Here is an 11141-nt window from a genome sequence, read left to right on the forward strand (position 1 = left end):
ACCTGTATGCTTTTGGGTTTTTTTCTATTTACTTTTATTGTACTGTTCTTCACCTTTTCTTTCTGCAAGATGCACAGCGTCCTTTAGTTTGGAAAGGCGCTTTATAAATAAAAGTTATTATTATTATAATTATTTTTATTAGTGTTCTGGTGCACTATGGCTGCCAGTGAATGCTGCACATTGGTGGTGGTAGAGGGGAGTCTGTAAAGTGCTTTTTATGATTAATAAACAAAGGCTTATTATAATCAATCATTATAATCAATCAATTAATTATAATAATAAAAGTGATTTATTCTGCATGTGATGGAGAGGAATTGTGGGAATAAATTTTAAATGCTTTGGAATTGGAAAACTGACATTTCTGAAGACTGTGAACTAGTCACATTGTCAAAATAATGTTGTACTAAATGATTTAGTTGTGTTGTAGTACAGGTGAGTGCAGTCTTAATCCCAGTGAGCCACTAAGTGTTATGTATTTCGTTAAAATCCAGATCTCTCAGAAGTATGTATTTGGTAAATTAGTACAAAGAAATGTGCCTTTATTTAAAGTATCCTAAAACCTTATATCTCTCTCTCTTTTGTTTACAGGATCTAAAAAAAGAGCTTTTCAGTGGGAGCGCCATTGAATGAAGAAGAACACAGAATGTGCACACAAGTTAATTAAAAAGTAGAGGAATGCATAAAGATTTACACAATTTGTGTAATTTTGAAGGGTGGCACAGTGGCGTAGTGGGTAGCTTGCTGTCTCACTGCGCTGGTGCACTTTGTTCAATTCTGGACCTGAAGTGCTATTTGTGTTCTCCCTGTGTTTGCATGGGTTTCTTCTCGGGTTTCCTCAAACAGTCCAAAGATATACCGGTAGGTTAATTGGCTTCTGGAAAAATGGGTCCAATGTGTGTGTGTTTGTGTCTGTTAGCTCTGCAATGGACTGGTGTCCTGTATAGCGTGTACCCTGCCTTGCACCTGTTACTTGCTGGGATAGGCTCTGTCTTCCCAGTGACCCTGAATTGGAGGAAGCATTTAAAAAATGCATGGCCGAATGTTCTCCTTAAACTGTAATATTGAAGGGACACAGAAATCCGAAACGTGAAGAAGACTTGTGACGAAAAGGGGAAAACACACTTCTTCAAACCACACAGTGAGTTCATATTGTACCGCACTGTCGCTTTCAAAATTCAATTTGCACTTTAGCAAACCTGTTGTATCCAAACCAAGCCCTCAGGCAGTCTGGCCTCTTGGTGAAGTAAAGTGGTTCCCATGACAGCAAACGGATATCAGAGTAATGGCCTAGTTGATGCTTTCTGACAAAGAAGAAAAGACTTTACTAAAGACAAGGGTGACTGCTGCTCTTGCATTAGGGAGCTGTGGTTGGGATTGGAATCAGTTAGTAGAACAGCAGGGGTGTGGAAGCCACCAGGCTTGGGAGTTTAACATGCTTTCTGAGGTCTGCAGTGGGAGCTCCAACCGGCCATTGAGGAAGAGAGCGCTTTGACACGCCCAAGGCAAGCCGCAAGAGCAGCTGCACTGGGACTGAACACCAGCCAGATCCAGGCCTCCCGTTTTAGCTCAAAGGACATGACACTTGATTTTCTGGTGGAAGCTTTGCAGCATTTCTTTGGCACCTTTCTTGTCAGATGTCTTCTGAAGTAATGGCTAGGGGTGACTTCAGAAGACATGTTTTCTCTTTAGGATTTTAGGAATACTAGGAGACAAATTGAACAACGGCTTTGTATACAGTAGGAGGAACAGGTGCCGGCCTGAGTTTGTAATAAGATGAAAAACTTGATGGCTAATGAGATGTGTAATTAGAAAGTTGTTCTTTGGATCTGCAAATGCACATGTGGGGTTACTTTTGCCAACTGTTAACAGTATGGGACTGGTAAGATATTACAAATAAATACATGTGGTCAACAGTTTAAAACGGAAAGACTCATCCTGGTTTAAGATGATCTTCAATCCTAGTTAAACGCGGCAATACTGTGTTTGTCCGACTACTACAGAGTGACCGTTTTAGGCAGACAAACGTTAGATCTACGGCACAATCTACGAATAACTGGCATAAAAATAGAGTATCTTTCTGTGCTGTGGAGAGAGCAGCGCTCGGCACAGCTAATTTTCAACGCTCGGCGCAGCATTGCGTTAAGGAAAGGCATCTCCGGACTTGTTTTGTTCGCTATCCACAGGGCTGTTTGCATTCCTGTCTTGAGCAGAGCAGCTGCATCAGGTTGGGATACGTATTTTACCTCCTCTTTCATTATTCTTTAAAAAGAAAGAAAAGCCTCTTCCGGGTCAGCACAGCAAATAGGGGGGGAAATGCACTTGGAAAAACGTTACGCTTTATAAAAGCATCATAAAAATATAAATAAGCAAAACTGGGAGCAGCAGGCAGAGACAAAAGGACTAAGTACTGTACAGTGGAAGATCGAGGAGCATCTGTATGCACCAGACGTAAGGAATCGACTGCCCCACAAGGCGAATTACAGAACGAGACAAGCAGCGCTGCGCCTCCGAGGTGCTTGAACCCGAGCACGGCTCTTCAGGATCTAGACCCTGTGTTAGCCGGGTGGGTTTTATGTGGAGGTAATGATGAGTCAAAGTCGAGCCGGACAGGATGGGAATACTAGCAGAACAGAGTGCGGCAGTACCTCAAGCAGCAGCGGCGGGGGCATCTCCAGGCTGCAGGTCTACAGCAGCCATTCGCAGAGTGGCCGGGGCAGAGACATGCGTTCCCAGCAACTGGGTCGCCACAGCGGGTCCAGCGCCAAGCAGACGGGCCATTCCGAACCGACGGATCTGCTCCGAAGGGCGCTGGACTTTAAGACTCAGGGAACCCAGTGCTATAAGGAAAAGAAATACAGGGAAGCGATCGGCAAGTATCACAGGGCACTCCTGGAGATGAAAGGGCTTTGCAGGGTTCTCGGAGACCCAGATGCCAGTTCTAAGTCGCCATCCTCCGCGGTGCCAACACCGGGCAAATCCACTCTGACAGACGAGGAGAAGGGGGCTGTGGAGAACGCCGAGCTGGAGTGTTACAACAGTCTCGCTGGTATGATGAGCGATGCCTCTGCTCGTTCGCTACACAATACACCAACACTCTCTGAAATAAAGCACGACAGTGAACAGAACCACATTAGTGGATCGTTTTATGTCCAAACCGCTGACATCTCCGACATCGTTGTGACTATAATTGATGGTTAAAAGCGTAGTACACACAACACTTCTGTCGTGCGTTTTTTCTATTTTTCTTTAACGTTTCCACATTATTTAGAAGGATAATGCAAACATCATTTTGCATCTGTATGGTATTATGTTCGTCGTAGCTTCGTATGGGACAAATTACAGCATTTTGATTTGTGTGCCTGCAGTATCATCTGCTGTTTGTCATCCGGTTACAGGTTGCAGTTAGGATGATTGTCGGAAATTCGCTTTGCATTGTGTTTGGGAGCAGAGCACACTCCCAAAATATTTGCTTTGCAATTATGGTGAGTTGAGTTTGTGCTAAGCGTTGTTTTTTTAATGATTAAAAAATTGTAGATTTATACGATTATTTGTAGTTTTATAACTACCTAGTTATTACGTAAACACAGGAAGTCATCGGCTACTTTTCGAAAATCAATATACATGTATTCTAGTAAGTCCTTAAACGAGTAGTTACTTGATAAACATGATTCGTATCATTTAGAGATAGAAACCGTGTACGTGACTGTAGAGTGTTTTACAAGGCAGTAGCGTACAGATTTTCATTTAAGATGAAAAATTATTTAGTACGTTATCAATGATTATGCCTGTATGTATACCTTCAGATGATCCCGATTAAATATAATTTATGTTGTGCAAAGTTAATAGTTCAACTGGATAAAAAGATAGCCATTTAGTTGGTTCTTGGTATTTTACTCGAAATGTGCGTTAGTCATGCATCTCAGTGTTGAAACGAATGAGGCGCTCTATCTTTTAAAAATAAAACTAGCAGTTGCGTGTACAAAACAGTTCTCTTCAAAGACGAATTAAAGGTTCCTCGGAGAGTGACAAATCTTATGTGTTATTTTCTATGTCTGATATGTACTTATCGTAATTCGTTGTCAATTCAATCAATTCTCACACATTCCTCTGTATAGAGTTTGCATGCTTCTGCTATGTTCACACGAGCTTTATCCAGATGCTCTAGTTTTCTGTGACTTTCGCAAGGAATAAATGGCTTTCTGATCATGGATGAATTCAGTCTGTATTGGGAATGGGTGACTATGAGAATAGTTCTGATACTGCAAGGTTCATTATTTGGTCCCAGTGAGAGAACTGGACTCCCCACCTCATAACTTCCCCTTGACAAGAGAGGTTTTGATACATTTCTTTTCAGTGACCAGTAATGATTATTGGGCTGAACATTGGAGAGTATGAGGCAAAATGACCACACGGTTCAGGTCCCGCAAAACCTGGGCTGCCCTGGTTTCCTGACCTCAGTTCTCCCCTTGTTTTGGTTAATGGGTATTAAAGTCAAAATTACAATCTCTTAAGACTGACAGATATAGAGCCAAAAACAGTCTAAAATATCACATTAGACAATTATTGTTTAAATGAGGTGCTCAATTAAATTACTCTATGTGCTGGTTTCCTTCCACTATCCAAAGACATGCTGGTAGGTTAATTCTGGAAAACTGTCCCTAATATGAATAATAGTTCAGGTGGGTAGCTGCGTCAGCAGGCGTAGGCTGCATAGGAACAAGTAATAGGTTTATTCCATGCTGAAAAAAAAGAAAGAAAACAACGTTTCGGCCGTAGAGCCTTCTTCAGCCACCTTCTTTTTTTCAGCATGGAATAAACCTTGTTCCTAATATGAATATATGCATGTTTATGTCTGTGTGTACCTTGTGATGAGCTGGCGTCCCTGGGTATATCCCGCCTTGCACCCAGTGTTTCAACAATAACAAGGCCTCTTGTCCCGAAATATAATTCACTGCGATATGTTGATTGTTTTCACAGCAGACTCAGTACGTACGGTACCACTCTCCAAGATGTACTCTAGCTGTTAGTTGAGGGGTGAAGGGGTGTCAGGCCCATCTAACTCTTGTGTACCGCACTCCCAGCTTGCCTGCTGCAGATGGAACTGGTGAATTATGAGAGGGTGAAGGAGTACTGTCTGAAGGTCCTGCGGAAGGAAGGGGAGAACTTTAAGGCCCTGTATCGCTCAGGGGTGGCCTACTACCACCTGGGAGACTTCCACAAGGCCCTGCACTACCTTAAGGAGTCTCACAAGCAGCAGCCCTCAGGTCAGTTCCTCTCTGAGCATGGGAATCCGTTACACACAATGTTTAGCACAGGGCATGTTTGGTACTTTTTCTTGCAGCTGGATGAAGAGAGTAAGATGTTTTTCTCTGGAAATCACATTATTCAAGGAGTTAAATCCGCAGCTTTATGGACTTCCTGTTTCTTGTTAGGGAATGAGCGCAGGTTCTTTCACTGAAACTTCTGCACAATTGGCACTGTTCTAATTTATTGAAAGCATAACGTCCAGTATTGCCTATCAAGCACCTCGGCAAAGGCACATTAGAAGTTGACTCGCAGTATATGTAAAAATAAATTCATTAGTTTCAGAAGCTTTCCAAAATTCCAAGAATGGTTACATTATGAATAACACTCAACAAGACCTCAAAGCTTTTGAATGTTTCTCTGCTAACTGTATTCTGAAAAGACCCAAGGTTAGAAAAAGGGTGTAATTAAGCTAATTAATTGATATCTAATGTTGTATGCCATGTTTTTTTAGCAGCATTGCTGTACAGTATTTTATTATAATGTGCAATGTTTATGTGTTTAAAATTGTAAAGAAACTAAATTTCTCAGAATTCCTGCTCAACAAGTTTACATATCTTTGTAACAGAAGTTGTAATTGGGAAGAGGGCAGTCCTAACAGCTCAAAGTTATGTGTTTTGCATCAGCCTGAGAGTTTCCTGTTATGTTCACTGTTAAAATAGCCTTTTCCTGTCTTTGTGCCTCTGTGCTGTATCCTGCAGACACCAATGTTATCCGCTACATTCAGCTGACAGAGATGAAACTCCGGCGCAGCTCTCAGAGGGAAAAGGAGGCCTCGTAAACAGAAGCTGCTGTTGCCATGGAAATGTGCCATGAGCAATCTCTGTGCCGAAACCTGGCAGGCCTCACCTTCTGGCCAGTGCTTAGAACTACCCATTCTGATTGGATATGTGCCTATACACAGACCTCTTACAATTGGATGTCAGGAGTGGATGTGGAGTGCATGATTGTTTTGCTATGCGCGTCCATTTTGTTTTATTCCAGGTGGTAATTCATACAATAACTTATGATATTCCAGGAAACAGGCTATGTATAATTGTCTTTATAAACAAAATACTGATAGAACAGTAAAAAAAAAACCAACATCACTAAATAGCTTAACCGGGCTCCTGGCACTGTATTTGTCATGTGCCATCTGTTAATGTTAAATCTTCCAAAGATCCTACCAGCAGTGCCAAGAATCCTGCAGTCTCCTTCCAACGGGCACATTCCCTCACCCTCTGACTCACTGAGGAGACAAGATATCTCCCCAAAAAACTGTGGAATATTTATGAAGAACACCTTAACTGAACACTACGTACAGATTCAAAACAGCAATATCAGGCTTGGAAAACATTTGCTCTAGGTACTGTAACGCATTACATATATTAACCCTGCTCCTGGCCATCTTGCTAAATTTCAAACCCCAGCATGATCAATACCACAGCCCCTTCGAAATCTTTTTAGGAATATCAGTCATACCCCTACTTTGTCATACCCCAAGGCCAGCGATATACATCAGCTCTGAAGCTAAATATTCTCAGGGATGTTAAAAGTACAGCAGAAATGAGTATGAAAGGAAAGGAAAGTCAGTTCTGTTTTGTGAAGCATAAGCATTGTCATGATGTAGAAATTAGGCACATTAGCAATCTGTAATCATTTTGTAATTCCCTCTCTAATGTTACCATTTCATTAAAAATAGGATTCATGGTAGATCTAAAGCCATTCAGTGGTCCACAAGCTGTCAGTGAACATTAATCTGCAACTAATCACCTGCGCAATAGAGTCCATCTCTTAGATACTGTATGCAGGACTGCAGCCTTGACCTGTAATGCCCTGGCATTCAAAGTGTGTTTTAGAAAGGCACTCTTTCATCCCTGAGAATGAACTGTAAATATTAACAGACTGTACCTAAATCACAGTACATACATAGTGCTCACATTGTGGTTGATGCAAAGCTGTATTCAAATACCCTCTTTGTGGGAATGGTAGACTCCTATTGTTAATAACTGTGGCTAACTTCACTGTGGATATGAAGTGTTTCATTAAAGACAGGCATTTAAGGAAAAAACATCCATCTCTATTAATTGTTGAAAACGGGGCCTCAAAAAGTGGCTCATCCAGTAAGGGTGCTGGCCCAAGTGCTCTATGAGCTCTGTGATCACTGGTTTGAATCTGGGTCACATCACTAGCTGACTGTGACTGGAATTCTCCATGAGGATATGGTGGGATTGGGTGGCTGGGGTGTGTTCAGCAACACAGGGACCCTTGTTGCCTCATTGGCATTTGCAGGCTCATGGTGCTGTTGGTGAGGGATGCTCCTCCAATCAGCACTAAACCTGGGGTTGCTGTGATTTGTTTAATGATGAGTGACTTTAAAGATGGGCTGCTCTGTCTGCATTTTCTCCTTCTATCCTCGCAGTGTGTGGTTGTGAGGATAGTAGCTGCGAACTGAGGACAACACAATTTGCTATTCCAAATCCCTTGGGTATAACAAAAATAATTGGCAATTATAAGTTAAAAGAAACACCAAGCACAAACCTGTGTCAGACAGGGGAGGCTCTGCTGACTGTTCTGTATGAGTAAATCAATTCTTGGAAAGCAAGACTCTTAAAATGTGATAAGGAGGCATGATTGCAATTCAGGGCAGTCAAAAAATGTATTGACCAAACAGGCACTGGGCATTTGTGGCATGGATGTGTCTTTGTCTTGATATTTTAAGTTTAGTATTTATTTAGTTGCACATAACAAATTGATACTGAATCACTTCATAGTTGACAAGTGTTGCACATTTTATATTGGAGTAAAAAAAAACTCTTCTTATTAAACAAGCTTGTCAGAAATGGGGAAAAAAATACTGAGTGTGGCCTAGTTTGCTTTCAATATGCAGTTTCCACTGATGTCCATTTAATCTGTCTTTGTGGTTTGAGTTCAAATGAATCTGTGCTGTGCTGCTTCAAAGCAAACCTTTTCTTGTGAAGACAGGTGCTATTAACACGGAGCCAACATACTGTATAACTGTGAATAATTTCTTGGAGGGCTCTTTTGTAAAGGGTAGGGGCATCTTTCATTCCACTTCACTACCCGTTTCCCACAATAGTTTAAGTCACGTGCCTGCACCTTTTCTTGTCATTCTTCACATCCTGATGAGTCATCAATCTTACACAAACTAAATCTAGCACATTTGCTTTCAGGATGTATGCACAGGCAGGGCCAATTGGAACACTACAGGCTAAGTCTAAGAGAAATTCCTGCTGCACATTTGGCAGTGGCATCCAGCTTGAGAGGAAGGTGTTTCTCTAAATGCAAACAAAGTCAGATGGAGGAGCCTTGAGAATACACTGTTGCTGCACTGAGGGGTACCTGACTGCAGTGAGAGGTAGACTATGTTCGTGTTGGCCAGGGTGCCCTTGATGTGACTTGGTGTGCACCAGTGACTTCTGGGATCTGCTAGAATCATTGAGAGACATACTGCCCCTCCAATTGGCGCTCACTCTCCTGTAAGGCACAGTGGCCGAGATGATAAGCCATTGGTGGATCCGAATTCTGTGGATCAAAAGAAAATAATTACAGTTTTTCAAAAATTCAGGATATTAAAAAAAACACAGGCACGTTACTTGAACCGTTAGAGCAAGGTGATGTACCGTAGATTATAACTGTTTTTCACAAACCCCAATGCTTGCTTTTTAAAGATTAAGTAATGCTTAGCATAAGCACATTGCCTGTAGGGGAATACTTAGTAGCCTGGGCACTCTGTATACACAAAGAATGTTACAAAGCTGTAGAATAATATAACAAGGGTGAAACATCTTTGAGATGTACTCGTATATACAGTAATTGTTGGTGTGAAAAAAAAACAGTTTTACATTGTTTGTAATCTTGTTCTGTAACCTAAAGTTACATATTAAATATAAAAGTGGTATCACTAAATCTGACTCGTCTTTGTCTTGCTTCTGATATAAGTGCAAATTGAGAGGCCAAGCAGAATACCCAGTATCACTTCTGACCAAGCCACCTGTCAGGAGGAGTGCTTGAGGCAAATTGGGAGATGTTAACTCTACTTCTAATACTAATTTGTCTGATGCTTTTATCCAAAGTAACTTACATTTGCACTCATTTATACAACTGGGTATTTTACTGGGTGAAGTACCTTGCTCACTGGTACAATAGCAGTGGCTCCTCCATGACTTGAACCTGCAACTTTCCAGTTACAAGGGCAGAATCCCAACCACTACACCATAATGTTACCCAGAAATATGATATGCGAGCATATTTTTTCCTCATCGAGTAATAATTTTATATATACAAATGCTTAACTTGTATTGCTACACTTTGCGATTAGAGTCCTGGTCAGAAATTCATTTTCTACCCATGCACTGGAAATGACAAAAAGCAGCATCTCATGCCACTTTCAAAAGATCCCTCTGTTTGAATGTAAAATGCACTACCCTGACTGAGATGAACATTCGAAATAGTAACCACAGGCATTGATGAAAACAGAGAAACATGAGCCAGAGGACCCAGGAGGAAACTAGGGTGCAATTAAACCAAGAACAGGGGGCACCTCACTACCAAAAGGGTTGTGGGATTCTGGAACAAGCTACCCAGCCGTTTTTTTGAAGCCAAGGAATGGCTGGATGAGATCAATTAACTGGTTGCTTTCCAACAACCAAAGATGAATTGAATGGCCTCCTCCCATTTGTTAACTTGTTCATAAAGAAATAACTTGACAGTAACCAAGAAAAACCTCAAATACCTTCTGCATGAAGCTACACTTCTTAAGCAGCTGACATCCCTGTTTTCTAATGTTCTTCCAGTTCCATGTTTTCTCAGTATGAAAGGATACCAGGCCGTGTCTGACTTGCTCTGGAAGTCTACATACAGTACACACCCCCTAGGTCATACACCGCAGGGAGATGACAAACTTTGTGTTCCCTCAGCAGATGTCCTTGTTAATAATTTAAGACCTCCACATCATGCTTAATTCTAACCTTGCAGAGGTGAGAAAACAACAGGGTCGGAGACAGTTCTGACTTAGAGTTCCTAGCTCATGACTAAGGTACATAACGCACTGCAGAAGGAAGGGAATCCTAAAACAAACACCAAGAGGAATAATGTAGTCCAGTACAAGAAAGCCGTATGCACTTGAGACAGCGACTGAAAATCCCGTATCTCTGAGGTACCATTTTCAGTGGTGCATGACAGTGAGTACTGGATATTAATGCAGTTAAGGCAAGCCAAACAATACAGTATAAAGTATAACCAGATCATGCTAAGGAAATGGAGAAAAATAAAACAGGTAGAAGATATTTCTGTGCAAATCATCATCCGCTGTGATGAGGCTTCTTAGTGCCAACTTGGTGTTCTGTAAATACCGGAGGCATTATAGCTCAGCACAGCAGGCTTCTTCTTAGAGGCTGGACATGGTGGAATGCCTTTCTGCACAAATTTCTGGTGACAGCAGGCTCCCACAATCCAGACTGTGCGAGCCTGTGGCTTTACACATAGAGCTGTGCTTATTAATTTCAAATTAAACATAGCGGTATTTGTCACCAAAGAAGTCACGCATCCATGACTTGTTAAAGGAGAAGAAATCATTTAACAAAAGCACGAAATAACCAGAGAATGTATTTCACTGTATTTACGATATGAAAGAATTATCTGTGGATTTAAATCTCAAATACTTAAACACACTATTGGATGTTGGCAGAACAAAGATGGCAAAAGAGAGGAGATAACATGCTGCTCGGCTGGATTCCAGCAATTAATATATTTCATCTTGTCCACCTGTTCTTGAGAGATCCTAAGAAACTAATTTATCTGAATGGTGTCATCCCAGACACCCAAAACTTTCTATA

At 41.4% G+C, this 11141-nt stretch overlaps 1 protein-coding gene across 1 annotated transcript; it reads left to right on the top strand.

Annotated features, from left to right (window-relative positions):
- The first annotated feature begins 1516 nt into the window (after positions 1-1516).
- Positions 1517-9213, top strand: ttc9 (tetratricopeptide repeat domain 9). The gene is made up of 3 exons (XM_088648817.1): positions 1517-3046; positions 5082-5264; positions 6006-9213. The coding sequence occupies exons 1-3, from the start codon at positions 2584-2586 to the stop codon at positions 6083-6085; spliced, it is 726 nt and encodes a 241-aa protein (XP_088504943.1). The 5' UTR covers positions 1517-2583; the 3' UTR covers positions 6086-9213.
- The last annotated feature ends 1928 nt before the right edge of the window (positions 9214-11141 follow it).

Source organism: Lepisosteus platostomus, chromosome 10 (genome assembly GCF_059453375.1).
Source record: "Lepisosteus platostomus isolate fLepPlt1 chromosome 10, fLepPlt1.hap1, whole genome shotgun sequence".
Lineage (NCBI taxonomy): Eukaryota > Metazoa > Chordata > Actinopteri > Semionotiformes > Lepisosteidae > Lepisosteus > Lepisosteus platostomus.

Coding starts and splice junctions, on each gene's coding strand:
- ttc9 (XM_088648817.1), top strand. CDS start 2,584: ATGATGAGTCAAAGTCGAGCCGGACAGGATGGGAATACTAGCAGAACA. Junction 3,047..5,081: donor GTGTTACAACAGTCTCGCTG/GTATGATGAGCG, acceptor CCGCACTCCCAG/CTTGCCTGCTGCAGATGGAA. Junction 5,265..6,005: donor TCACAAGCAGCAGCCCTCAG/GTCAGTTCCTCT, acceptor TGTATCCTGCAG/ACACCAATGTTATCCGCTAC.